Below are 26,945 nucleotides of genomic sequence, written 5' to 3'. Positions count from 1 at the left end.
AACTCACAGCGACGCATCTACATTGAATACGCGGTGAAGCGAGCGGTCCCCGCTTCTATGCGTGCCGCCATGTTTCCTACGCTCTCCGGCATTAGTGGGCCACGCTATTGCACCGCTTTAGCGTTAGCATCACCCGCCCACCCATAGACCCAAGGGTCGTTAGCGTTCTGCGCATGCGTAGTAGCGTCCCGCTATTCCCAGCCCTATGCCCCAAATCGATAGGGTGACCCTATACTAAACTCTAATAACGCTAGCCTAGCCTGGATCGCATAGATAGGGTGGGATGCCACCCGGTGCTCTGTTTGCCGCTTTGGCCAATTATCACAGTTTCGATGCTCGAAGGAAGTGGCCATTTATCCCCAATCTTCCATGACCCGAAGCGATCTGCGCAGGTGTGCTTCCGCGCTTGCTGCTGTGATGATAAGTGCCTGTTTAGAGTGAGCTGACATGCTTATTTTTGAACAGTATATAAGTAACAATAATAACCTTGCCTTTGCAATGACATTTTCGTGAGCATGCAAGAGCGCCTTCGAGGCAAGTGACGACCATGAATACTTTTCGCGGCGTGGGAAATCGAGAGTGTTTACGAAAGCCTCGAGCGAGTTGCTCACGCAAAAGAAAATCGCTGGAATAGGCCCCAAATACAGATTTGTCCTCAGAAAATAGGAATAAAAGGGGAGTGGCCGTTATCAGACCCTTTCCGACAGCCTATTGGGCTTACTTTGGGGAAAGTTAGGAGCTGGTATGCATGACAATATGTGGGCACGCCTTGATTACAATTTGTTGTTTGCGGTGCGTATAATCCCTGTTTGAAGCAGGCTTGAAAAACCAGCGCAGTGTCCTCGCTTGAGGACTGTGCGTGCGGAGACCACGAGCGCAACAGCGTAGCATAAGGCGAGTGCTAACACTGCACCTAGTTGTTCTCCTGTAACCCCCGCTTTGTTGGCCGAGGAAATGTCGTTCGTGGAAGAAGATGTGTGCAGCTAACTTGTGAGCCATGTTTTAGTGGGTACTCTTCTGAAACGGACTTTACTGAGAAAAAACCCCATCCGGAAGTCTGAGAAGGAACTCGTATGCTGTCCGATTCAAAGGATTCCTCATGCTGTCGAGATATCTGAAGGGATAGAATCGCTGAAATCGGAGCGCGCAAACAAAACTTATTGTACATGCAATATTAAAAACACCAAGATAAAACAGAATCTCAGTTCACACGCCCATTTCACTCTCCCAGTGCCGAATATTGGGCCCCACGAATCAGAAACACGCATTGTACACAAGCAGCAAAAGCTTGTATGGATTTCTTGACTTCGCAGGGCAGCCTGCGTTCCGCGTACACGATGCAGACATTACATGATGCAGACAGGAGCCTTCTCACGACCCTAAAAAAAAAAGTTTTTTTTTGCACTCTGCGGGAGAGGGTGGGGGAGCTTATTGCTCAGATCTTTTTTGTTCTACCGCAGCGGTGGCCTAATGGTCTGAGCATCCGCCTCGCATATTGGAGGTGCCGGTTTCGATCTCCAGTGGCGCCCAGTACCCACCGGCGATAAAATGAGTACGAGCTTTAACCTCGTCTGGTGTTCGGCTTCTTTAGCGTTAATTGCTTGGGAAATGCGTCTTTGACCCCAGCTTGAGTAGAAGAAAAAATCCTTGTGGCATGGCGTTCTTTGGCCACATGTGCCCTTCCATCCTAAAAAAACCATCATCATCATCTTTCCTGTACTATTTGCAGTGCAGTGTTCAAATGGCGGCACCCTTCGACTTATGAAAAGTTCCCCTGTGCTCCCCTCCCGTAACTACTTCCTACCACCCGCCCCTTCCTCCCGCCCCTTCTCTTTTCGTCACATTTTATTTATGGTGTCTCTCCGGCGGTTTTTCTTCGATGTCTTCTCGACATCGGTAGTTTAAAGAGCAGCACTCACTTGCAGGATACTTTTAGGTGAAACAAAAACTGTCGCCCCAAGCTTATGATCCTTACTAGCTTTCATTCGCTTGAACTACCTCTATGGAAAGAAACGTTAACCCGGCGCCAACACGGTCCACTGTTTCAATTTCGTTTCACCGCGCTTTTACATCGACGATAGAAACACACCCTGGACTCGTTCATAAATACATCCTAGGACGACTCAAACGTCTTTTTGTACCACCCAGGTGAAAGCGCAATACTGCTTTCTTTCGTAGTTTTTTCCCTACCGAAAATGTGACCATTCAGACAGAAATTATATTTTAGTTCTTTCTCCCGAGTATAGAAGAATAAAGCTCGATCTGTACGTCAAACCAATCGAACAGGGTGCGGCCAATTCGGTGGGCACCTAATATCCACTCCTGGAAAGCGCCGCAACGTTTCGTCACCATTGGCACGAAGCAAGCATTTCTGGAGCAGATTATAACATCAAACACCGTCACTTCAGCTATATCCACAGCGTTAAGTCATCGTCATTTCTGATGATAAGGACGATATGCATACAACAAAATAAGAACCACATGCTTTATTTGCGACGCAAAACTCCTTCAAGTACATGATAGAAACAGGAACCTCTGGTGTTACGCAAAAGTGCGCTTGGTTTTCTCTACGCTCCAAGCCTTCAGCCGCGCTTGTCCAGCTAAAGAGACGGGCCAAGTAGGTCAGGTTCTTCGCGTTGTCAGTGGAAGGCTCGGCTGGTTCAGGGTCCCGACCATCATCATCACCATCATCAGCCTTACTACACCCACTGCAGGGCAAAGGCCACTCCCATGCCTCTCCAATTAACCCTGTCCTTTTCCAGCAGCATCCACCCTTTGCCTGCAAACTTCTTAATCTCATCCGCCCACCTAACCTTCTGTCGCCCCCTGTTACGCTTACTTTCTCTTGGAATCCACTCCGTTACCCTTAAGGACCAGCGGTTATGTTGCCTTCGCACTACATGCCCTGCCTAAGCCCATTTCTTCCTCTTGATTTCGACTAGGATGTCATTAACCCGCGTTTTTTCTCACACCCACTCTGCCCGCTTCTGGTCTCTTAACGTTACACCTATCATTTTTCTTTCCATGGCTCGCTGCGTTGTCATTAACCTAAGCTGAACTCGTTTCGTTAGCCTCCACGTTTCTGCCCCGTAGGTAAGTACCGGAAAGATACAGCTGTTGTACACTTTTCTCTTGAGAAAAATTGGTAAACTGCCACTCATGATCTGAGAGAACCTGCCATATGCGCACCCAGCCATTCTTATCCTTCTAGTTATTTCCCTGTCACGCTCCGGATCAGCTGTCACTACCTGTCCTAAGTAGACGTATTCCTTTACAACTTCCAGGCCGAACTGCTGTTCCCTTGCAAGACTGTTGAACATTATCTTGGTTTTTTTCATGTTAATTTTTGGACCCAGGGTTCTGCTCTGCCTAACTCATTGATCATGATTTCCAGATCACCTCCTGAGTGACTCAGCAAGGCAATGTCAACAGCGCATCACAGATTATTTAGATATTCTCCATTTACTCTTATTCCCAACTATTCCCAATTCATGCCTCGGAATACCTCCTGTACACAGGCGATGAACAGCATTGGCGAGGTCGTGTCTTCACGCCTGACGTCCTTCCTTATTGGAATTTTATTGCTGATTTTATGAAGGACTATAGTAGCTGTGCAGTTGCTATATGTATCTTCCAGTATTTTGACATAAGGCTCTTCTACCCCCTGATTACGCAATGCCTGTATGACTGCTGAGGTTTCCACTGAGTAGAATGGTTCCTTATAATCAATGAAGGCTATATATTGCCGCGAATATTTGCAATGTTTGTTCGTTTTTTAAATCTGCCGCCACACCACTTTACCGATTTCTTTTCGACGCAAGACGCGACTAGATTAATCTCGATGCTATGCTATGTAACGACCGGTATTTCTGATCACAAAGCTGTTGTACTGACATTGATAAATGCAAACTTTGATCGCCGAAATACTGTCGGTTTCTTTCCTAATTTTTCTCGTGCACATGATGAATCTATTCTTGATATGCTCGACTTTCATTATGACCGCTTTATGAATTTTAATGGAAATGTGAATGACTTATGGCTATTTTTCAAAAGTGTTGTCTTTCAGTGTATTGAACGCTTCGTTCCAAAAATTGCAAAAAAGTCCCCAAAATGTAACCCTTGGATAACACGAGAGACATTACGCTCACAACGAAAGCTAAAAAGAATGAAAAAAAGGTTAAAAGCAGGAAACTATTCCCAAACGATCATTGATGAACAAACAGAAAAACTCAAACAGCTGATTGCCCATGACAAGGAAAAGTACTTTTCTACTCAGCTACCTACCTTCATTAAAACATGCCCTGAGAAATTCTGGAGGCAGATAACTCCAGCTTCACGATCTCATGATACTTTCAAAGTAAATGGAATATGTGAGCGTGATGATGCTTTGGTGTCCACGGCTTTCAATGACTACTTCAAATCGGTGTTTACGCAGGATGACAGCTCTCTTCCCTGCTATTCCGTGAATTTGCCTTCAATTCCTGATGTTGTGATTTCCGAGGCAGGTGTTCTCAATTTATTATTGAAGCTTGATGTAAAAAAATCTCCCGGACCAGATGACATTCCCAACGCATTCCTGAAGCGTTATGCAGAATGGTGTGCCAAGTACTTATGCATCTTATTTAACAAATCACTAAATGAAGGATCATTACCGGATGACTGGAGAACGGCAAGAATCAAACCAATTCACAAAACTGGAGACAAAGCATCTATTCAGAATTACCGTCCGATATCGTTAACATCTACAGCATGCAAGGTCTTGGAACACATCATTCATAAACATATAGCAGATTTTCTTGAACAAAACAATTTTCTAACTAATGCACAGCATGGCTTCAGACGAGGATTTTCCACTGCCACTCAGCTAGTACAAACTATACATGATTTTGCGCAGGCAATAAATGAAGGAAAGCAGACTGACGCTATATTTATGGACTTTAAAAAAGCATTTGATAAAGTTTCGCATAACAAACTTCTTCACAAATTAGGTAATGTACTAAAAAATGACAAATTACTTGCATGGATTACAGCCTACTTAAGAAACCGTCGTCAGTTTGTAGTAGTAAATAATTCCCCTTCCCCTCCAGTTCCTGTTGATTCCGGAGTTCCCCAAGGATCTGTTCTTGGGCCACTCCTCTTCTTGATTTTTATTAATGACATTGTCGATAACATCTCAGTTTCTGTTAGATTATATGCTGACGATTGTGTGTTATATGAAAAGATTACTACTACTGAGGACCAAGTACGGTTAAATAACGATTTCACTAAGATAATAACATGGTGTGACCAATGGCAAATGTGCGTTAATTATGATAAAACAGTGTTCATGCGTATAACCCAGAAAAAGAAGCCTCTTTTGTTTAACTATACTGCTAAAAACAAAGTTTTCTCTCAAGTGAATACTTACAAATACCTAGGTCTACGGATCTGCAATAACCTCTCCTGGACAGAGCACATTGACAACGTTACAGCTAATGCCCTACGCAAACTATTTTTCCTCCGACGTGCTCTGAAGCTCGGCCCCCCCAGTGTACGTTCACTTTCGTATAACACTATTATTCGCCCTATGTTAGAATATGCCGTCATAATCTGGGATCCTTTCACTAAATCTAACATTGCTAAATTAGACAGAGTCCGAAAGAAAGCAGCACGGTTTATTTACAATTCATATAACCGCACATCTATCACTGCACTTCTTAATCAAAGTGGTTTGCTTCCAGTCTCTCATAGAAATCGCATCTGTCGTCTAAAATTTTTATTTCAGTTAATCAAAGGTCAGTACAATATTGACACATCCAATATTATATCGTTCTCCTCAGGGTACAACACAAGACAACGCCATGATTTTACAGTAACACCATTAAACGCACGAAATAACACCTTTAAGTACTCTTTTTTCCCCAGAACGATTACAGACTGGAATAATCTAACTAATGATGCAGTAACCCAAACTTCACTAAAAAGGTTTGAAAGCCACCTTTAACTTTTTTTTATAATGTCGTACCGCTACATTTCTTTGTTTCATTGTTTCTTGATCTTAAATTGTTGATCAATTGTTCTTGATTGTTTGCTTGTTCCTGAGGTCGTTTTTGTTGCTTCCAGAATTTATGTATTGTGTGCCCACCCCTGCGAAGGTCTTGTAAAAGATCGCAGTATCAATAAATAAATAAAAATAAATAAATTGATCGCAGCCAGGCAGAGCTGATTCTACGTTGTTCCGGAATGTTCTAGTAACTTTGCACGCTTTATCTCGAAAGTTCGCTATCAGCTTTAAATTGAGCACGGCCGACAGCGGCGGCCATTCTGTTCGACGACCGTCGAGCACGCTTGTCGCTTCGCCGAGTGATTCAGTCCATTTTGGGTGCAAGTCAGCCCAATAAACAGTTTTCTTTTAGAAGACCCTTTCGTCCGTCTTCATCGCTGCTTCGACTGCCGTCACCACTACGTGACATCTGGTGCCGTCACCACTACGTGACATCGAGGCGAGCCTGACCGGCGCGCTGCGTTCCGCACTCACCGGCAGCGCACCTACGCCCAGCCGCCATGAAGGTGCAAGCGCAGAGGGAAGACCTTCGTCCCAGTGAGTGGACCCTGATACTCCGCGCGTACAAGGGCGAAATCTCAAGCGCGGAAACGCTAGCCATATCCCATCAAGCAGCGTCTTTTTCCATCTAAGCCTACGGCGTCCGCGTCCGCTACCCCTGCGACTTTCAAGCCTACATACAGGCCTCAACAAGAACAGCTGCGCGCGACGCACGCAGTCGCACACCGAAGCAAACAACTTGCTTCACTCCCTCCCGGCACTATAAGGGTCGTTTACCGACCAAGAGGAGGCCTCGCTTTGAAAGGCACCATGGCGCAGCCACTTCTGCAAGCCCTACAAGTCAGCGCTGCTGGCCGTGACCTCGGGGATATTCACCTGAGGATCCACCCTACGAATAATACCTTCGCGGTCGCTGCCCCGCATGAGACAACCGCCCTTCACCTCGTCCAGCTCAGGGAAGTGGTCCTCCAAGAGACCGCTTACCCTGTCGCAGCCTATATTGCACCGCCGGCGGCTGCTGTGCGTGGAGTCATCTCGCAAGCCTACTGGAAGGAGACGCCCGAGCAGATGCTACGGGACCTCCAGACCCGTAACCCGTACGCTCATATCACTGCAGCCCGCAGAATGGGTAGGACACATTCCGTACTGATCAACTTTGCGCACGGACCAGTCCCCCATACCATGCGCTACATGAGTGTAGTGTACAGATGCACGCCGTACAAGGGAATTCGGGACGCGTGCACGAATTGTCGTCGGCCGGGCCATAGGTATGACGTGTGCCCGCACCGCAAGACTGGTCTCTGCCCGCGGTGCGGAGACAAGCATGAACCGCAAGATGTGCCCTCCTGCATCCCGACCTGCATTCTCTGTGGAGGCCAGCACCTCACGGGCACCGGCTCGTGCATGGCTAGAAATCGCACCGCCCAACCACGCAATCCATCGCCCCAGAAGACAATGCCTCCTATCAAGGATGACTTTCCTCCGCTGCAATCGAACAAGAACGACTTTCCTCCGCTGAAAACGACCCTCCCGTCTACTGCAACATAGGCCTCCAAAGCTGCCGGGACGAACACCAGGACCTCCAAGGACCCGGACGTGAAGGCTCTGCGAGAGGAGGTAAAGCAGCTCAGGGCAGACCTCTCTACCGCCACCTCTGCTGTATCTCCCCATCCACCACCCCTCCACTTCAGCCACCCAACCCGCCCAACATCCCCCTAAAAAACGAAGGCCTGATGACAGCCCAGTCGAACCAATAGACCTAGACGCCAAAGTTCAGGTCTTCGCCCAAAACTTGGAAGTTACTGCGCAGCTCACTGCATAGTGCCAGCTTATGATTGAATCTACCATTACCCCTCTAATGGATAGTGTCATATGTAGCATCATGACCAACGTAGAGGAGCGCTTAACTCGCCTGACTCCTGGACTCTCAACGGATTATCCTCACACAGTCCCACTCTCCACACCCCTCCTTCCCCTCACTACCCAACAACATGGCTCCTCCGACGGGCCTTAATTCTTTACAGATTATTCAGTGGAATTGCAGGGGCTTTCGGCGAAAGCGCGATCCTCTGCAGCAAATTATCGCAAGTTCGTCATCCCCATTAGACATTATCGCCATTCAGGACGCCAATGTTTGCAAGCAGCTGCCAGGATACGCTTTTATCCCCTCAGACCCCACTGATCTTCCTCGGGTGGTCACCTGACTATCTTTAATGATTTCAGCTTACCTACGTGGATTGGTAAAAGTGTTACTGCCGATACTAGCCCAGACCTCACGCTTGGTAGAAACGTGAGCCACCTGCAGTGGGAAAGAATGCTTTCCACACTAGGCAGCGATCATCACCTAATTCGAATAACGCTTAACTAGCGCCGATCTCAGCTCAAATTTACCGTTAAGCACACTAATTGGGACGCGCTCCGCAAATTTAGACAAGCGCAGCCAACACAGGCTCCCTTCGACCTAGGCACCTGGATTATTAAGTTGCAAAAAGAAATTCGCCAACACACTCAAACGCTCGATTCTACCCTAGACACCCCTGTTATTGACTGCAAGCTCGCCCACCTCCTCCAAGCACAGGACAACAGCGCAAATGTGGAAGACTCAGAAGCACAGTAGGAGACTAAAACTCAAACTTGCCCACATTCAATCCCAAATAGTACAATGTAGTGCCACTCTTTGCAAAGATAACTAGGCTCAGGTTTGTGACGGTCTCCGCGGCAATCTCTCCACAACCCGCACTTGGCATCTGTTACGGCACATGCTAGACCCCACGCAAACCAAATCTCAGACGCGCCTTAGCATTCGCCGCCTCGCTCATAACCATCGACAGGACGCCGACGCCTTCCTCGCCCAGGTGAAATGCACCTATACAACCACCGGTCTCCCTTGCAAGTATGCTGATTATGCAGGCCCACCCCAGCCCGAGCTTGACGCCCTTACTACAGAATCAGAATTTCGCGCCGCCCTATTGAAATTACGGAATACCGCTCCCGGAGATGATCACATTACCAATGCAGCTATCAGAAATCTTGACGATGCTTCCATCTCTGACTTAGTCACTACTTTAACGAATGTTGGGAGGCAGGTACTCTCCCTGCCTTGCGGAAGCATGCAAAAATTTTTATTCCAAAACCCCACAAGCCTATCACCATAGACAACATCCGCCCCATTTCTCTTACATCCTGTCTAGGCAAGGTCTTCGAGCACATAATTCTTGCTCGGCTAAAAACGTACATGAAAGACAAGCACCTTTTCCCCCACAGTATGCTCGGCTTTCGTGAGCATCTATCTGCGCAGGACGCCCTACTTCAAATTACGCATTACGTGCTTGGTGATACCATCCCCCACCACACTAAAGCTATCCTGGCAGTTGACCTCACCAAGGCATTTGACAGAATTCGACACGATGCCATCTTACGGGAACTGCACGCTCTACAGGTAGGCGCTAATACCTACAACTACGCTCGCGCGTTTCTCTCGGGCCGCACTGCCTCCCTGCACATAGATCAGATTACCACATCCCCTTATACACTCGGAGAGCTCGGAACCCCTGAAGGGGCGGTCCTTTCTCTCCTTTTCTTTAACGTTGCTCTCATCCCCCTAGCTCACAAACTGGCTCTAATCCCACACTTAAAACATACCCTGTACGCTGATGATATTACCACATGGACCACTGATGGCTCTGACGGGGAAATTGAGGAAACTCTTCAGTTAGCAGCAGACACCATCTCCTCTCACGCGTCATCCATCGGGCTAGTTGCTCCCCATCTAAGTCCGCTCTCTTCCTAATTAGGCCAAAATCTGGTGCGAACTCGCCCATCCAAATTACTTTAAAAGGATCCCCTATCCCCATCACACCCGCCCTCCGTATTCTTGGCCTCCACTTGCAGGATTCTGGACGAAATGAACACAACCTTAAAAGACTCAAGGCCTCCACGCAATCCATGTTGCACCTTCTACGCAGAGTGTCCTCCCTTAAGGGTTTAGACGAAGCGGACAACATGAAAGTAGTGCACGCATTTACGCTTAGCCGCATTTATACGCAACCTCATATCTCAAATTGAACCGCACGGAAACCGAACGCGTGAACGCAATGATCCGCCTTGCGACTAAGGCAGCTCTAAACCTACCTCGTAGCACTAGCACAGCCAAACTTCTTGCACTAGGCATGCATAACACCATTCAGGAACTAGTTGACGCGCACCTTCAGACACAGTACCTTAGACTTGCCACGAGCGCCACTGGCCGCCATATACTCTCCTCCCTTCGCATCAACATACCCGCTAACCAGTAAACCCTTATAGCCATCCCTCGACAAATCCATACACCTCTCGCTGTGAAACCCCTTCCTCGAAACGTCCATCCCCAATATCACATACCTCGCCGCGTAGCTCGCGCTAATGCCCTCCATAAGTATTATGGGCAAGCCCACGATGCCATTTGGGTAGACGCCGCATGTACTGCGCATGAAGCGGTAGCAGTTGCCTACAATCCAACCCTACCTCACCCCCTAACTCACCGTCTTCCCTCGGGCTCTACGCCTGAGGAGGCCGAGGAGACCGCCATCGCCCTAGCCCTTGCACATTCGGACGCCCAATACATCTTCAGCGACTCCAAAACGGCTCTGTCCAACTTTGCCAGGGGCAGGATTCACGCCCCTGCCTCGCAATTGTTGAACACCCCTACCCAAAATTTACCGCGCAGGGTAGAGCTTTAGTAGGTGCCGGCTCACTCTGGGAACCCTGGAAACGAGGCTGCCGATAAATTGGCCCGAGGTTTGATTTGCCGGGCTCAGGACAGTCTAGATCCAGGATTCTCGAGGGAGCGGGCGCACACCTTTGCGGCGCTCACGCAAATACCCCGTTTGGACCGTCGGACTTGCCCTCCTCCCCACCCCTCTCTTACGCACTCCCAACAGATCCGCTTCAGACGCCTCCAGACCCGCTCTCTGTCATCCCCTCAGCTTTTATCCCACTAGTGCGGCACATCGCCTGCATGCTCCCTATGCGGTGACCCCCATGCCACACTCTCCCATATCCTTTTCGGCTGCCCTGTTGACCCTCTCCCGCGGGGACAGCACGCCATCTCAAGCTGGGAGGACTGGGAGGTCCTGATTATGTCTGCAGACCCGACATCGCAGCTTGCTGCAGTGACTCGGGCTGCCGACGTCATGTCCCGGCATGACCTACTTGATGCAGTGCGGGACCGCGCAGTGGCCCAGTGACCCAGCTGGGTCTAAAACTCACTTGCTCAATAAAGTTTTTCTGTCTGTCTGTCTGTCTGGTGGAGGTGCGGGGTAGCCTCCCATGTTCCGGACGCCCCCTTCAAGTCGTGAAGCCAGCCCTCAGCGCTTCGCACCCGAGGACGAGCCAGCAGCTCAGTGAGCCAGCCGACGTCTCTAGGGAGAAGAGCCTGAGTTCAGGAAAGTGCCGGACCGCACCGGACAGCGAAAAGACGCTGCTACGAGGACCGCAATCTCACCGAAGATGTCGACACCGATCATACTACAGCAGCCGTGGGTGCCGCCAACTTTCAATGAATCCCTAGGCGAAGACCCTGAAGAATGGTTGGAGCAATTTGAGCGCGTGACGTCATTCAACAAGTGGGATGATGCTGCAAAAATTGGACACGTGTTCTCATTGGATGGCTCCGCACGCACGTGCTACGAAAACTACGAGTCGTCCCTTACGACATAAGAGCTATTCAAGAGAGAACTATTGAAGGTATTCACCAGTATCGTGAGGAAAGAAAGAGCCGAACGACTCCTCGAGTCCAGGATCCAGCTTCCGAATGAGCCCGTCCGCGGTTACGCCGAGGAGATGAAGCGCCCATTTCGCCGCGCCGACCCCGGGATGACCGAGGAAAAGAAAGTTCAGTTTTTAATGCGCGGCGTAAAAGAACAACTCTTTGGCAGCCTCGTCCGCCAGCCGCCAAAGACAGTCTAGGAATTCATACAAGAAGCCTGCCTCGACGTCCGAGCTCGGCAGTACTATCACCCTTCCTCTGCCTGTGTAATCCGTTCGGACACGACGGCCACAACCAGCGACAGCTTGCGGGAAATTATCTGCGAAATCGTCCGAGAGGAGCTGCGCCGATTACTGCCATCCTCCCCTCAGCCACAAGCAGCGACTCTGATGGATGTGGTACGGGAAGAAGTGCAACAGGCACTTGGCCCCTTTACGGCCACGGATCCCCAGGTCATGACCTACGCCGCTGCAGTAAGGACTGCCCAGCCCCAACGACAACCCACACGTCCTCCTCGAGATGAGCCACTTGTTCCACAACGCCGCCCCCCAGCCCCGCCCGCCCAGCCTATGACCGACGATCAAGCCCCAGGAAATGCGACGCCTGGAGGACTTCCGACAACCGGCCGTTGTGTTTCCATTGCGGTGAGGCCGGCCATATTCTTTGTCGCTGCCCATACCGACGCATCCGTCTTCGAGGATTTGCTTTTGACACCCCACGACCACGCTTCGGACAACGTCCGCAGGAAATCGACGAGTACCTGCGTCGAGAAGAGTACACGCCGAACCGCTTTTCGCGCTCACCATCGCCGTCAACCTCGCGCTTTGCGTCGCCACGCCGCCGCTACGCAGCCGCGGTACGAGGAAGGTCTCTCAGCCCCCGTAGGGGAAACTAAAGGCAGCAACCTCTGGAGGTGAGGTTGCTCACGAGCGAAACGCCGAAGATGCTCCACCGACTACGCCCCATGAAGACGCTGCACCCGCGACCCCGCATGAAGAACCGGCACTCGCTGCACCACGCCGCACACAATGAGAACCCCGACCACGACGCAGGCTGCCTTGAAAACGACGCCCCCACCCAGAAAATCTTCGACCACACGCCCCACCCGCGACTCGCATACGCGACGAAGCCGTGACCCGACGCCGAGAGCGACATGTAATGCAAGAGCCAGGACCTCCGACTTAGAAGTGAGTATCGACGGCCAGAAAGTTACCGCTCTAGTGGGCACAGGAGCCGATTACTCTGTGATGAATGGTACATTGGCTGCGCAGCTGAGAAAAGTCACAACGGCTTGGGACGGCCCACAAATTCGCACCGCAGGGGGCCACCTCATTGCGCCATCAGGACGATGCACAGCGCGATTGGTTTTCAAAGGACATACCTATCCCGCCACCTTTGTTGTGCTACCGCAATGCTCCCGCGAAGTTATCTTGGGTATGGATTTCCTTAATGAGCATCAGGCGATCATCGACCTCCGATCCAAGCAGATCACGCTTTCGAAGGACGAAGCCATCGCTTCGATGAAAACTGGGGAAAATCACGTTGCCCTGAGTGTCCTGGAGGAAGAAGTGAGCGTCCCACCCCGATCAAGCGTTATCTTGACCGTAGGCGCCACGAAAGCCATTAACGCTGAAGCCATCATCGAGGGGAACATGCAGTTGCTTCTAGACCGAGGAATCAGCATCGCAACAGCCATCGCACATTTCCGCAATGGCCAGGCTGAAGTAGTGCTGAGAAACTTCAGCGAAGAATACCGGCACATTAACAGAGGAACGACGATTGCTTTCTTCGACGAAATATCTGACGTACGGGACTCCTTCGCCTTCTCCGGCCCCTCCGCAGAAGATTCGGCTGACCAAGAGAACTCGCCCACTTTCGACATCAACCCAGCCCTGTACCGGGACAGACAAGACCAGATCCGCAATCTGCTTCAAAGCTACAGTGAGTGTTTCTCGACATCGCCGAAGGTGCGACAAACGCCAATTGCCAAGCATCGTATTATAACAAACCAACACGTCCGACCTCTCCTTCGAAACCCCTACCGTGTGTCACCGCGAGAACGACAGGCCATCCGGGACCAAGTCGAAGTAATGCTTCGCGATGACGTAATCCAGCCTTCAAACAGCCCATGAGTGGCACCGGTTGTTCAAGTCAGAAAGACGGTGCACTTCGATTCTGCGTGGATTACCGCCGCTTGAACAACATAACAAAGAAGGACGTCTACCCACACCCCGCATCGACGACACACTGGACCTCCTCTGCAACGCCAAATATTTCTCATCGATGGACCTCAAGAGCGGCTACTGGCAAATTGAGGTCGACGAACGAGATCGCGAGAAGACAGCATTCATCACTCCGGATGGGCTGTTCGAGTTCAAGGTGATGCCATTTGGTCTCTGTTTAGCACCAGCGTCGTTTCAGCGAGTAATGAATACAGTGCTGGCAGGCCTGAAGTGGCAAATTTGTCTGGTATATTTAGATGACGTCGTTGCCTTCGCCTCGATCTTTGAAGAGCACCTCAAAAGACCACGAACAGTACTAGACGCAATCAAGTCATCTGGCCTAACCTTGAAAGCAGAGAAAGGCTACTTTGCCTACGAAGAGCTGCTGTTTCCAGGCCACATCGTTAGCAAGGAGGGAGTACGCCCAGACCCGCAGAAAACAGCTGCTATTGAACAGTTTCCACCACCGGCCGATAAGAAAGCAGTGCGCAGATTTCTCGGACTGTATGCATATTACCGACGATTTGTGAAAAACTTTTCGCACATCGCCGGGCCCCTGACCCAACTGACGAAGGCAGATGTGCCGTTTAAATGGGAAGCGCCGCAAGCAGAAGCCTTCAAGGAACTTCAGCGTCGTTTACAGTCCCCCCGATCCTTGCGCATTTTGATGAAAACGCCGATACTGAAGTTCATACCGACGCAAGCAGCGTGGGACTAGGCGCCGTCCTTGTTCAAAAAAGTGACAGGCTGCAGAAAGCCATCGCATACGCTAGTCGTTCCCTTTCCAAGGCCGAGGCTAACTATTCGACAACTGAGAAGGAGTGCCTTGCCATCATCTGAGCTACGTCGAAATTCCGCCCCTACCTCTACGGAAGGACGTTCAAGGTGGTCAGCGACCACCACGCGCTCTGATGGCTTGCCAATTTGACGGATCCCTCTGGCCGACTCGCTCGATGGAGTCTGGATTTCCAGGAGTTTGACGTCACCTTCGTTTACAAGTCCGGACGCAAGCACTCTGACGCCGATTGCCTCTCACGAGCCCCTGTAGATGCACCGCCGCCGGACGACGATGAGGACGCCTTCCTGGTACCCATCAACCCCAGCTCATTTGCTCAGCAGCAACGCTCGGACCCTGACCTAAAAGGCCTCATCGAGTACCTGGAAGGGAAGGTTTCTTCACCCCCGGCTTCATTGAAGCGAGGACTGTCTTCCTTCTGTGTGCAGAATGAGGTCCTTGTGAAGAAGAACTTTACAGCGAACAAAACAGCCTACCTCCTTGTTGTACCTACTTGTCTCCACGAAGAAGTTCTACAGGCTTCACACGACGAGCCGACAGCTGGACATCTCGGGTTTACTCGCACCCTCCGTCGCATTCAAGACAAGTATTACTGGCCCCGACTGACTGCCGATGTCGCACACTACGTGAAAACCTGCCGAAATTGTCAGCGACGAATGACTCCTCAAACACGACCAACAGGATTTCTGAATCCCATTGAACCTCCCTCAAGGCCCTTTTAGCCGATTGGCATGGGCTTGCTTGGCCCTTCTCCAACGTCAACATCTGGAAATAAGTGGATCATCATAGCAACCGACTACCTGACCCGCTACGCCGAGGCGAAAGCCCTACCGAACGTAACAGCAGCAGAAGTCGTCAAATGTTTCGTGTAGTGCATTCTTCTTCGACACGGCGCCCCCGATGTACTCATCACGGACAGAGGAACAGCATTCACGGTGGAACTAACGCAAGCCATCCTGCGCTACAGCCAAACCAGCCACCGGATGACAACTGCATACCATCCGCAGACCAACGGACTGACCGAGCGCCTGAACAAAACCATCGCCGATATGCTCGCCATGTATGTCGATGCCGAACACAAAATCTGGGATGTCATCCTGCCTTACGTCGTCTCCGCCTACAACACCGCAGTGCAGGAGACCACCCAGATGACGCCTTTTAGACTCGTCCATGGCAGGGAGGCCACGACCACGCTAGACGCCATGCTGCCCAACGTTACAGAAGAAGGGAACGTCGACGTCGCCGCCTACCTTCAACGCGCAGAAGTTCGAAGGCTTGCTCGATTACGGATCAAATATCAGCAGCGGTCCGACGCCAGACGCTACAACCTACGAAGACGCAACGCGGAATACAAGCCAGGAGACCAAGTCTGGGTGTGGACGCCCATTCGGCGCCGTAGATTGAGTGAAAAGCTTTTGCGCCGCTATTTCTGCCCGTACAAGGTTCTTCGTCGGCTATGTGAACTGGATTATGAAGTCATCCCTGACTCAATGACTGCATCCCAGCGACGCCGCGTACGACCAGAAGTTGTCCATGTAGTCCGTCTGAAGCCGTATTATGCGCGATAAAGGCCGCTGCATTTCTATGCTATATTTTCGCAAGATCCATTTTTTTCTCTTACTAGTCGCATTATTTGTTTTAATGCATCTGGTCGATGCTTCTTTGAGAGGGGAGTAATGCAGCGAATATTTGCAATGCTTGTTCGTTTTTCAAATCTGCGCCACACCACCTTATCGCTTTCTTTTCGACGCAAGACGCGACTAGATTTATCTCGATTGATCGCAGCCAAGAAGACCGGACTCTACGTTGTTCCGGAATGTTCTAGTAACTTTGCACGCTTTATCTCGAAAGTTCGCTATCAGCTTTAAATTGAGCACGGCTGATAGCGGCGGGCATTCTGTTCGACGACCGCCGAGCACGCTTGTCGCTTCGCCGCTGCCGAGTGATTCAGTCTGTTTCGGGTGCAAGTCAGCCCAATAAACAGTTTTCTTTTAGAAGACCCTTTCGTCCGTCTTCATCGCTGCTTCGACTGCTGTCACCACTACGTGACAATATAGAAGTTGGTTATATTCCGCGCATTTCTCTATCACCTGATTGATAGTGTGAATGAGGTCTATTGTGAAATATCCTTTACGAAAGCCTGCCTGATCATTTGGTTGCTTAAAGTCTTACGTTGCCCTGACTCTATTGACGATTACCTTAGGCATTACTTTGTAGGCAACGGATAGTAAGCTGATCGGTCTGTAATTTTTCAAGTCCTTGGCGTCTCCCTTCTTATGAATTAAGATAATATTTGCATTCTTTGAGGCTTCTGGTACAGTCGAGGTCGCAAGGCCTTGCGTATACAGAGTGGCTAGTTTTTCTAGCACGATGTCCCCTCCATCCTTCAACAGATCTGCTGTTACCTGATCCTCCCCAGCTGCCTTTTCCCCTGCCATTGCTCCCAAGGCTTTCTTTATTTCTCCTTTCGTTACTGGCAGGATGACGCATTACTGTGCACTAATGTCTTTCTCATTAACGCTCTTATTACATTGGCTACTGTGCAGGTCTGTGTAGAGCTCTTCGGCTACGTTAACTATCTTATCCATATTTCTAATGACATTGCCTGCTTGTCTCTTTGCGCATACATCTGGTTTTTACATATTCCTAGTTTCCTCTTCACTGCTTTTAGGCTACCTCTGTTCTTTAGAGTATGCTCGATTCTATCCATATTAAACTTCCTTAAGTCGGCTGCCTTGCGCTTATTTATTAACTTCGATAGCTGTGTCAGTTGTCTTCTGTCGGTAGGGTTAGACGCCCTCGTGCTTTGGCGCTACTTAATCCGATCTTTCGTCGCCTGAGGTAGCTTTCCGGTATCCGGTCGCACTGTCTTATCGCCTGCTTCTACCGCACACTACGTAATGATGTCTGTCAGATTATTGTTCAATGTATGAACATCAAGATCGTCTTCCTCAGTTAAAGCCGAATATCTCTTTTGCAGCGCTTTCCTAAACTCCTGTACTTTCCCTCTTACGGCAAACTCATTCCTCTTCACTAACTTCTTCCGTTCCCTCTTCAAGTCTAAGCTAATTCGAGACCTTACAACGCACCTTTCCGAAGACGGCCACATCTTGAACGATGCCAGGTTTAGCGCATAGTATGAAGTCGATTTCATTTTTAGTCTCACCATTGGGGCTCTTCCAAGTCCACTTCCTGTTTTTTCGTTTGTGGAAGAAGGTATTTTGATCCATAAATTATTTCTATCTGCGAATTCGACAAATAACTTTCCCCTGCTATTTCTAGATCGTATCCCATAGTCACCTACCGCGTGGTCGTCAGCCTGCTTCTTGCCCACCTTCGCATTGCCCATCAGTACAGCGTACTGTGATTTTACTTTATTCATTGCCGGTTCTACACCCTCATAGAGACTTTCAATGGTCTGGTCATCATGGCTGGATGGTCATCATGGCATCATGGCTGGCGCGTAGGCCTGCACCACTTTCAGCTTGTACCTCCTATTCAGCCTAATTGCTATAGCTGCTACCCTCTCGTTAATACTCTAGAGCTCCTCTACGTTGCCAGCTATAACCTGATTAATGAGGAATCCCACACCTAGTTCTCGTCTTTCCTCTAATCCGCGATAGCACAGTATGTGTCCGTCCTTTAGTACTGTATACGCCTCACCTGTCCTCCTAACTTCGCTAAGCCCTATCACATCCCATTTAATTCCAGCTAGTTCCTCTAACAGCACTGCTAGGCTAGCGTAACTAGATAAAGTTCTAGAGTTAAACGTTGCCAGGTTCAGATTCCAATGGCGCCCTGTCCGGAGCCAGAAATTTTAGCGCCTCCGCTGCCTCACAGGTCTGACCACCGCCGTGGTCAGTTGCTCCGCAGCCGCTGGGGACTGAGGGCCGAGGGTTAATTGGTATGGTCAGAGAAGGTTGTGGCCAAGTACTAGGTTGGCCAAGTCCTGTTCTGGTGAGGAAGTGCGTTGTTGGTTCTGGTCACCGAGATCAGGCCGCACCCCAGGCCTCGTTATACAATTCCATCGACACGCGTTTTTTTTATACCCGGTGGAGAACTGCGTGGCACCAGGATTAGAACCCCCTGCTCTTACACGCGAGGCGGACGCTCTACCTCTACGCCATCCCTGCCTGGGTCCCGACCAATAAACAAATTACGACCAGAGCAGAGCCCTACAATGCGCACACCCGGGTGCAGTAAACCTACGCGTCAAGTGCACAGTTCAAGACTCTATTGGCTAATTAGTGCTGAGATTCGGGCAGCCATGGTTTCCGCAGCAAGTATTGGAACTCTGCGTAGATGAGCTCGACCCATGTAGGAGGTGTGACAAGAGACATGTGCCTTTCTAGTAGTGGAATGCGGATTTCGATCAAAGGGTCTGAAAAAACCCGTAGCGGCTGATTGCACCAGCGAAGTATTTGAGCCCACACCAACGGTTAACTACTGAGGCAAGCAGCAACCAGCGACTGGTATTCACACGCCACCGGAATTATCTTCTTTGGGCCTCCAAACACATCTGCATGACCTCTAATACTGTTTCCAGCATGCTCAGCACTGAACATTTGCTTGGCTCAGCTGTCAAAAACATAAAAATAGCTAAGAGAATACCATAGCCGCGGAACACAACTGGCAAACGTCTCTGCCGCGTCCAACCACCACTCACATCCACTCACATCGACTCGCATACACTCATCACTCATGTCCACTCATCTCCCCTTACACAAACATCCACTCACACTCATCTCCACTCACTCGAAGTCACAGTTGTCTCCACTCACTCGAACTCACTCACTCGAACTCACACACGTCTCCTCACTCGCACTCACACTCACACTCACGGACTCACACTCGCACTCACAGACCTGACTGTGTGAGTGAGGTATTGCGGGCGCGAGTTTTCGAGTGGCAAAAGAGGTTCGTTTCGGGGTGAACGTCGGTGGAAGACGACACAAGGCAGGGGTGCCCTTCAATCTCACGGAATGAAAACAATGTGGCTCGGATCAGGGAAATCGTGCTGTTCAAAATCGTGTGTTTCGAAACACAGCTGACGGAAGTTAAAGCTTTGCGTCTCAAAGTATTCGTTCTTCTTTTTGCTGCCGCTGCTATACAGCTCTCTAATATATTGTCCACCTGTCTGACTGTATTCGTGCTGCCTGTCCCGTCATTAATAGAAGCCATTAGCAAACCCAACATCTTTACTACAAATTAACTTGCAATAGGCTCGTTCTTGTGTCTCGTGAACTATTTTCGGGCGGCGTGTTTGGCTTTGGGTGTTTCCATTTATGTTTGCTGGACAAGAAAACGTTTCTCAGAAGGACAGCCCTCTAGAGCCCTCCTTTAAATCAGTATCACGCCATGACCAATCAAAGCGACTCCTATTAAATACAGCTCCTTTTGGCGTGCTCCTCTAAGGCGGCTCTCGTCCTGTGGTTGGATGTTTCTGTTCGTAGTCAACAAGAAGAGTAAATGGCAATAGAAAGAAACCAGTCAGTTATTACTGAAGTCAGGTGACTCTGCCGCGCGCTTGCAATGTTCTGTTGAAGCATCAAATCTATCTGAACGCCATTAAAAACGCTACACATTTAAACTGTGTCCAACCTGTGTAGAGCACATGTAGACGAAATGCATAAAGATGGGGCTGTTAACAACAGCCTTGCTATTTAAAAAACTATCTGTTCTTCTCACATTCTGCATGCGTGCTACATCACAGTAAAAAATAACACTATCGAAATTCTGCTCTGCTTTAAAGGGCACGTACACAATACTGCTGAGAAGACAGTTACTCGTGGAGCACTAATTTTCAAAGCCTAGACGAAAAATATTATCTCTATCAAAGAGTTCACCTTACAATCAGGCTGAGACCACGGGATGTTTATGAAATGCAGACCAAGTTCACGCGACCATGAGAAGGCCGCCGCCAGTCGATAGGGACATTTTAAACAGGCCGAGTGAAATTATCGGAAAAACACGCTATAAAGTATTCCAATGAATGCTTTTATCTCTTTGTACGATATAATCAATTTTTCATGCAGAATGGATTCCATGCTAAATGTCAGATCCCTTTCCCAGATACCACTACAGGTCAGGAAAAACTCTCGTCATGAGAGCCTGCCAACCGTCTGCCAGCTACGGACAGTAATTAATGGCACACCGCTACGCAGCCACGGTGTGCTTCAAAAGGGCAGATGTGTTTGAGTTTCCCCATTTATCTATCGCGCCACGGGTCGGCAGACCTGTCGTGGTAATGTTCCTCGAGTGAATTCAGCGCCAGCGTAATGAGTTCGGTGCAGCGCAGTGGAGGCTGAACAGGGCTTTTCGTAAGAAAAAAAAAAGGAAACGGCCTTGACGCATGAGCAACTCCTAACCGTTACCTCTTTACAGCTCTGTGTTTAAGCGTCATGCGCCTGACACAATGTAATTTTCTCTCCTCTTACATGTTTGTTCTTCTCGTCCTGAAGTTAAGTATTCGGTAAAGGACACTGGGGCTGTTCTTTGTTGCATGAAGAAATTCGTGAGACGCATTTTCAACGCAAACTGCAGATGTTTTGAAAGTTAACGATGAATTCTCCCGTTTGAAGCTGGGCCCCAAAAGGACTGTCCTTGGGCCGATGGCCGCGCATGGATTGGTGGCACCCCTGTGTCTTTTTGTCCCCGCTCTGTGCCGCTGCATTCGCGGCATAACGGCCACTCCTAATGGCTGATGCTATCATGTGCGCTGAGGCTATGGATTGGCAAACCCGGTGGGAACCCTTTCCTTGCCCTTTTCTCGACTCCCCAAAGCGAGCTATGCAGATAGAAGCTGAGGTTTTCTAGAAATGTGCTTTTACGTCCTGCCGCAAATACCCCGCCTGAAGAGGCTTCTTCGACAAACGATCCGCGACAGGCGGCGAAGAGGACGTTTGACATCGAGCGGCCTTCGCCGTTACACCGAAACATGGTAGGTGGCGGCTGCAGCAAAAGCGTTTCGGCGCTCTCTGCTACGACCGGAGCTTACACTGCATGCGGTATCCGTAATAGCCTGTCTACAATGGGGCTTTGGAATTCGCGGAAAAACCCTCTGGCGCGACTGTTTGAAAAACTGCTTCTAAATCAGGCATTCATTCATTTTGGCACTGATTTCTACGCTATGCGCAGGTTATGAAGAGCCCCAAACATCTCTCCGTAGAAAGGATAAGAACGCATATGTGCGAAATCCATATATGCGTTTAGCACTACTGCGCTGCAACAGCAGTTAGTAGCAGTTATTTTGGTCGCCAACAGGGGACGTCTTTTAATTACATGGCGAGAAGTGGTAGAGTCTAAACGATTCTAAACCGACATTTGAAAGTTCAAGGCCAAAAAAAAAAAACTTCCTCAAATGTAGCCTGCCACAAAAACAACTGACGACAGCAGAGTCAGCACGCAAACGGCAATTATTGCCATGTACCTGCTCCCGCTGACTCGTCCGTTTCATCGCTGATCTCGTTATCGCAGTCCTTTTCGTGCAGTGCACAATCTTGTATGCTATCGAGTGCAGTGGTAATCTGGATATTCGGAACGAGTGCGCTTCCAAGTTTTCCGAGATTTCATTCCAGGCTGCAGCGATCCAGCTAGTTACAACTCCTAGCGACGCGGGCTTGATGCAGCCTTTTGAGAGTTCGCTCGTGCACTTCACTGGTTCTGTAGAAAGCCTCGCTCTCTTGCCAGCTCTATCGCTTTGGCCTGTAGTACTACTGTGGTCACTAGAACTGCCGGTGACCTCCCCGATTTCACGAACTCTGCCAGTGCTGAATCTACTTCGGGATGGCAGCCTTTCTTCTCGCCCGTGAAGGCCCTCCTCGTTGCGGCGCTAGCAAAAATTTTATCACGCTGCCCCCTGCAATGGGAAACATTATTTTTGTCCACTCTGAAGTTCCGACTGGATTGCAGGTGTGAAGACAGCTCTGCAGCGAGCACAACTTTCCGCTTGAAGGCAGCACTATAATGACACCGTCTGTTTCGTGCAATGACGTCGGCGAAACACCACACGTGAGAAACTTGCACGAAACGACGAAACAACACTGATAAACGGTAGGAGAGAAAAGAAGAGACAGAAACAAGCGCTGACTAGCGACCTCATGCTTCATTGCGAAAAAAGGCGGCAAAATATAAGCAGCAGGGCAAGCCGAAGCAACGGAGGGGAAACAAATGCGGCACAATTAAGATTGTGACGTACATCCGGTCGCTATCAAAACCGTCACTGATTAAAGAAGGCTAGCTCCTGTGAGGATAGAGCCACCGATGGTTAGCGACACACATGTCACCTAATTCATGTATGTGAAGGGCCTCATATATTTGGCATGAGCTCTGATCTTTATATACGGTCATGATTGTGCTCCAATGGCAGTTTTACATCGGGGAAACCGGATGGTGCGTCAGTGATCGACTACGCGAACACGTGAAAGACATAGAAAATTATTATCCCCGAAGGTGGCCATACTGATCCCACCGATTGCAAAGGATGAGGCGTTTTTGAACGAGACCGTCATCATCGCCAAATAGAAAGATGAGGCCTGAAGCCTAATATCAGAGGAATTTAACATGCATGAATCAGGTGACACGAATGTCAGCCAACCGTCGCCGGCTCTACTCCCACCGGAGCTCGCATTTCATAATCAGTGAAAGTTTTGATAGCTCCCGGACCTATGTCACGATCTTGATTGTGGGACGTTTCTTTCCCTTTTGTGCTTTGGATTGCCCTGCTGCTTTATATTGCCGCCTATTTGCGCAATAAACCATACGTTTGCTATTCAGCGCATTTATCTGTCTTTTATTTTATTTTATGCCGTGTGTCAGCGCCGTTTCGTCGTTCCGTTCAACATGAACCAACCAGCCCGACCTAGCCCCCTTGTTTGTAAGGAACTTGCACTTCTGCGGAACGCGCCGATTCCACCAAGGTAAGGAAGAGAAAAGGATGTCGAAATGACAGCCAATGCGTGGTTTTATCGGCATCTTCTGTTGGGGTTTCGTGGGGCGTCATCAGAGTGCTAGTTTTTTTTTCGTTTCTATACGTTGTCGTCGTATTTTGTCAGCACAACGACAAAATGCTCTGTAAAATAATGACCGGCCTAGATTCGCATAATCTACTTTTTTGTCTTAACGAAGCTTCCTCTATTTAGCTGCTTGTTATAAGGGACTTGCTGGAAATATGTTTGATGTTGCGCTGAAAATCGCCCCCTTCGATGATAAGGGGGCTTTCAGACGATACATATTAGCCTATACGGGGTTAATAACGGGAACTGTCAAGGGTCGTAAGATGGAAAGAGTGCGGTAGACTTATCGTGTTCTCTTCGCCAACGTTGAAGAGGGCGGAAGTTAAAGTGTCTTTATTTGGGACAAACGGTTGAAATCAAAGTCTCGAAGCACACAACCATTTATTCAGCAAAGGGAGCAACCGCTGTACTTACAGCTACAACGCAGAGCTGAAAGGAAGGCATCTAGCAAAAGCAGGAGAAGGTTTAAAGAAAACATGTTGCAGCAGGCAACAGCAATAATCGTAGAGAAAGGCCAACTAACGTGCTCGGTCTGCTCGATGCTCCACCGCAAAGCACCGAGGACTAACAATTCGAGGCCAGAAGTTAGTAACGGCCTCGTCCAAAACATAATGATCCACATCGAGAGAGAAAACGAAGTGTTGGGCTTAAAGAGCTTCACCGCTTCAATCACAGGGCGCCATCTGCTTGACCCCGGCCCAGAAAACCCGACCCGATGGTCTCAATGCTCCCATCAAGGACAACGTAGTGTACTCGCCTTACCCACCTGTCGAGCTGCTGCCGGACGAGTCCTTCTACCAGCACATCCAGAAGCGCTTCCTACAGTTGGGCGATCAGCCGGCACTAGTAAGTATTGTACCACAGAAAACGCTATTCCGTTAGCCAAAGAGAGAAAGAACGCTGGGTAATAATGATAGAAAAAACTAGAAAGCTTTTTATTAAATACGCATCAAACTAGCATGTTGTAGAAAATGCGCTAAATGTAGGAGCAGAGCGGTATATGACGCGCACTACATATATTAATTAGCCATAAAGACGTCACCTCTTTGGCCCACAGTGGAACTGGCAAAGAAGCCAGGGACAATTTACTCAATGGTTATTCAAGAGGAAGTTCCAATACTATTTGAAGCTCCAGTGGTATGCCTTATAAACCGGGCTATAAGAATTTTATGTCAAAGATTATTCATGCGGATTGGCTTGTGATATTGAACAGACAAGGAATTTTGTTAAGAATTGGATACCATCAATGGGTATTTTCACGTGATCGTGATAATAAACACGATAACCATGATGGCTTGAGCATACCCTTGGTATACAGCAGTGAAAATTTCAGCCAGAACATGAATTCAGATTTTTGGGTGTAGAAATCGGCAGAACAACTCCTTCACCGAAAGAGTAGTCAGGTGAACAATCATTCAGTCATCAGCAGCTCAGGCCAATATTCGCCGTGTGAGTGGATGAAGGTGTAGTCGATTTTTTTCATTCTAGTTTTCTTCTTTTACTTATCCAAAATATCAGTTAATGCGACTGCCTTTACGGCATGAACTCTTTCTTTTAGTACAGGATCATTACGCGCTTAGTCTTCAGGCGAACCTCAGTGCTTTATTTACTAAACTCTCAACTTCACCAAATTTACTTCTGTCTTCCATTTTGAAAAGGAAGGTCATGCTAAATATTGAATTTCAGTCCGCGTGCGTAATGCAAATGACCATTCTGCGAAATTGTCATATGCAGCCAACTGCATGACGGACTTTGGTGGTTTTGTTTTCGTCGCCACTAATATGTGACATCTCAAATGGAGCACGAGGCGTCACTCCTGGCGGAGTGGTTTAGCAGTTAAGCGATGCGCCACTGCCCTGCAATGGCCGGTGCTCCATTGGCAGGGCTTGTGTGAGCCAGGTTACTCTGCCCGAGCAACCTCTCGCGACCAATCATTAATTTAGGTGACTCAACTTCTTCACAATAATCCAGCGGGCCGGTTGTGGCGACGCCGCACCCTCACCAGACCTAGATGGCCCGCCTAGGTTGCTTCTCTGGGGATTTTTTGCCCAACACACCGACGATGACGACGTTAATGGATCTTCTGCAGATGTAGTGCATTAACGCTATCGTGTTAACGAAAAAAGCTGATAGAGCGAGCATCCGCTTTCATCGCGCTGCGTTAAGCGTGGGCAATGAACGCATGAATGCATTGGACACTAAGACAGCGGATTTCTCAGAACTTCTTTTTCCTGTGAAGCATTTTGCAATAACAATAATCATCGCAGTGGCCCTTTGCCGTCTTTCGCGTAGTGCCGATATAACGGCTTAACATCTCACATATGCTCAAAAATGGTATCATTACACCCTCAGCGGCACCTGGTTTATCACTCAGCATAAATCGTGGCAACTTCAGTTTCGCGAGATAATTGTGCCGTAAAATTTATCAACCTGAGCTGGCATTATTCAGGAAGACAGAAACAGATAGCATTCTGTAGAACTTAACGCTTTCATCGCTCGCCCAGCGCGTTTTTATCCACAGGTACCGTTCGCAACCACAAAGATTGCTCTGGATGAAAGCCGGGCGCATTTTGCGCGCGCAGCAATCACAAGGCCAGAACCAAGAGGGCACTGGCGACAGTGAAAGAGGCCCAGTGTTTTTTAATACCTGTTTTATCCGTCTGTATGCACTGCAGAAATTTTTAATGCAATAGCATTAGGAGGGCCATCAAGGCGAAAAGTGTCCGGCGGTGTCTGAGCGAAGCCTTAACCTGCAAATCGGTCTTTAGGAGGATTTGCCTCTCCCCACCTGCCAGCTATCAAGGCCGTTTCCCTCTTCCGCTGCCTCTCTCTTCCTCTGTACTTCTACTGTAGAGAAGAGAGGCGCCGGACGGACAGTTACCAACAAAAATGAAAATAGCTGACAAGAAAATGACTCAGATAAAAGAAGTCCTACGTGAGAAATATACAGCCTACCGAAGAACCATCCGCGCCCAAATTAGGCTTGCGAGAGGTATACCTTCTCGCATTGCTCGGGAAGAGTAACCTGCAGGAGCCTCTCAAGCCACACTAGTGACTGAGCTTGAAACAGCTACCTGACATAAGCGCTGCGCCACTGCGCCGGTATTGGTATGAGGATTTGCCG

General features: G+C 49.1%; 1 protein-coding gene across 1 annotated transcript in view; it reads left to right on the top strand.

Moving 5' to 3' along the window:
• Positions 1-26,945, top strand: part of LOC144098086 (uncharacterized) — a 168,995-nt gene that overhangs the window by 57,221 nt on the left and 84,829 nt on the right. The window contains exon 2 of the mRNA XM_077630638.1: positions 24,497-24,667. Coding sequence (XP_077486764.1) covers positions 24,497-24,667 — 171 coding nt within the window. The remainder of the gene's footprint in view (positions 1-24,496; positions 24,668-26,945) is intronic.

Source organism: Amblyomma americanum, chromosome 7 (genome assembly GCF_052857255.1).
Source record: "Amblyomma americanum isolate KBUSLIRL-KWMA chromosome 7, ASM5285725v1, whole genome shotgun sequence".
Lineage (NCBI taxonomy): Eukaryota > Metazoa > Arthropoda > Arachnida > Ixodida > Ixodidae > Amblyomma > Amblyomma americanum.
Note: the sequence above shows the minus strand (reverse complement) of the source record. Positions and strands in the feature narration are given on the sequence as shown.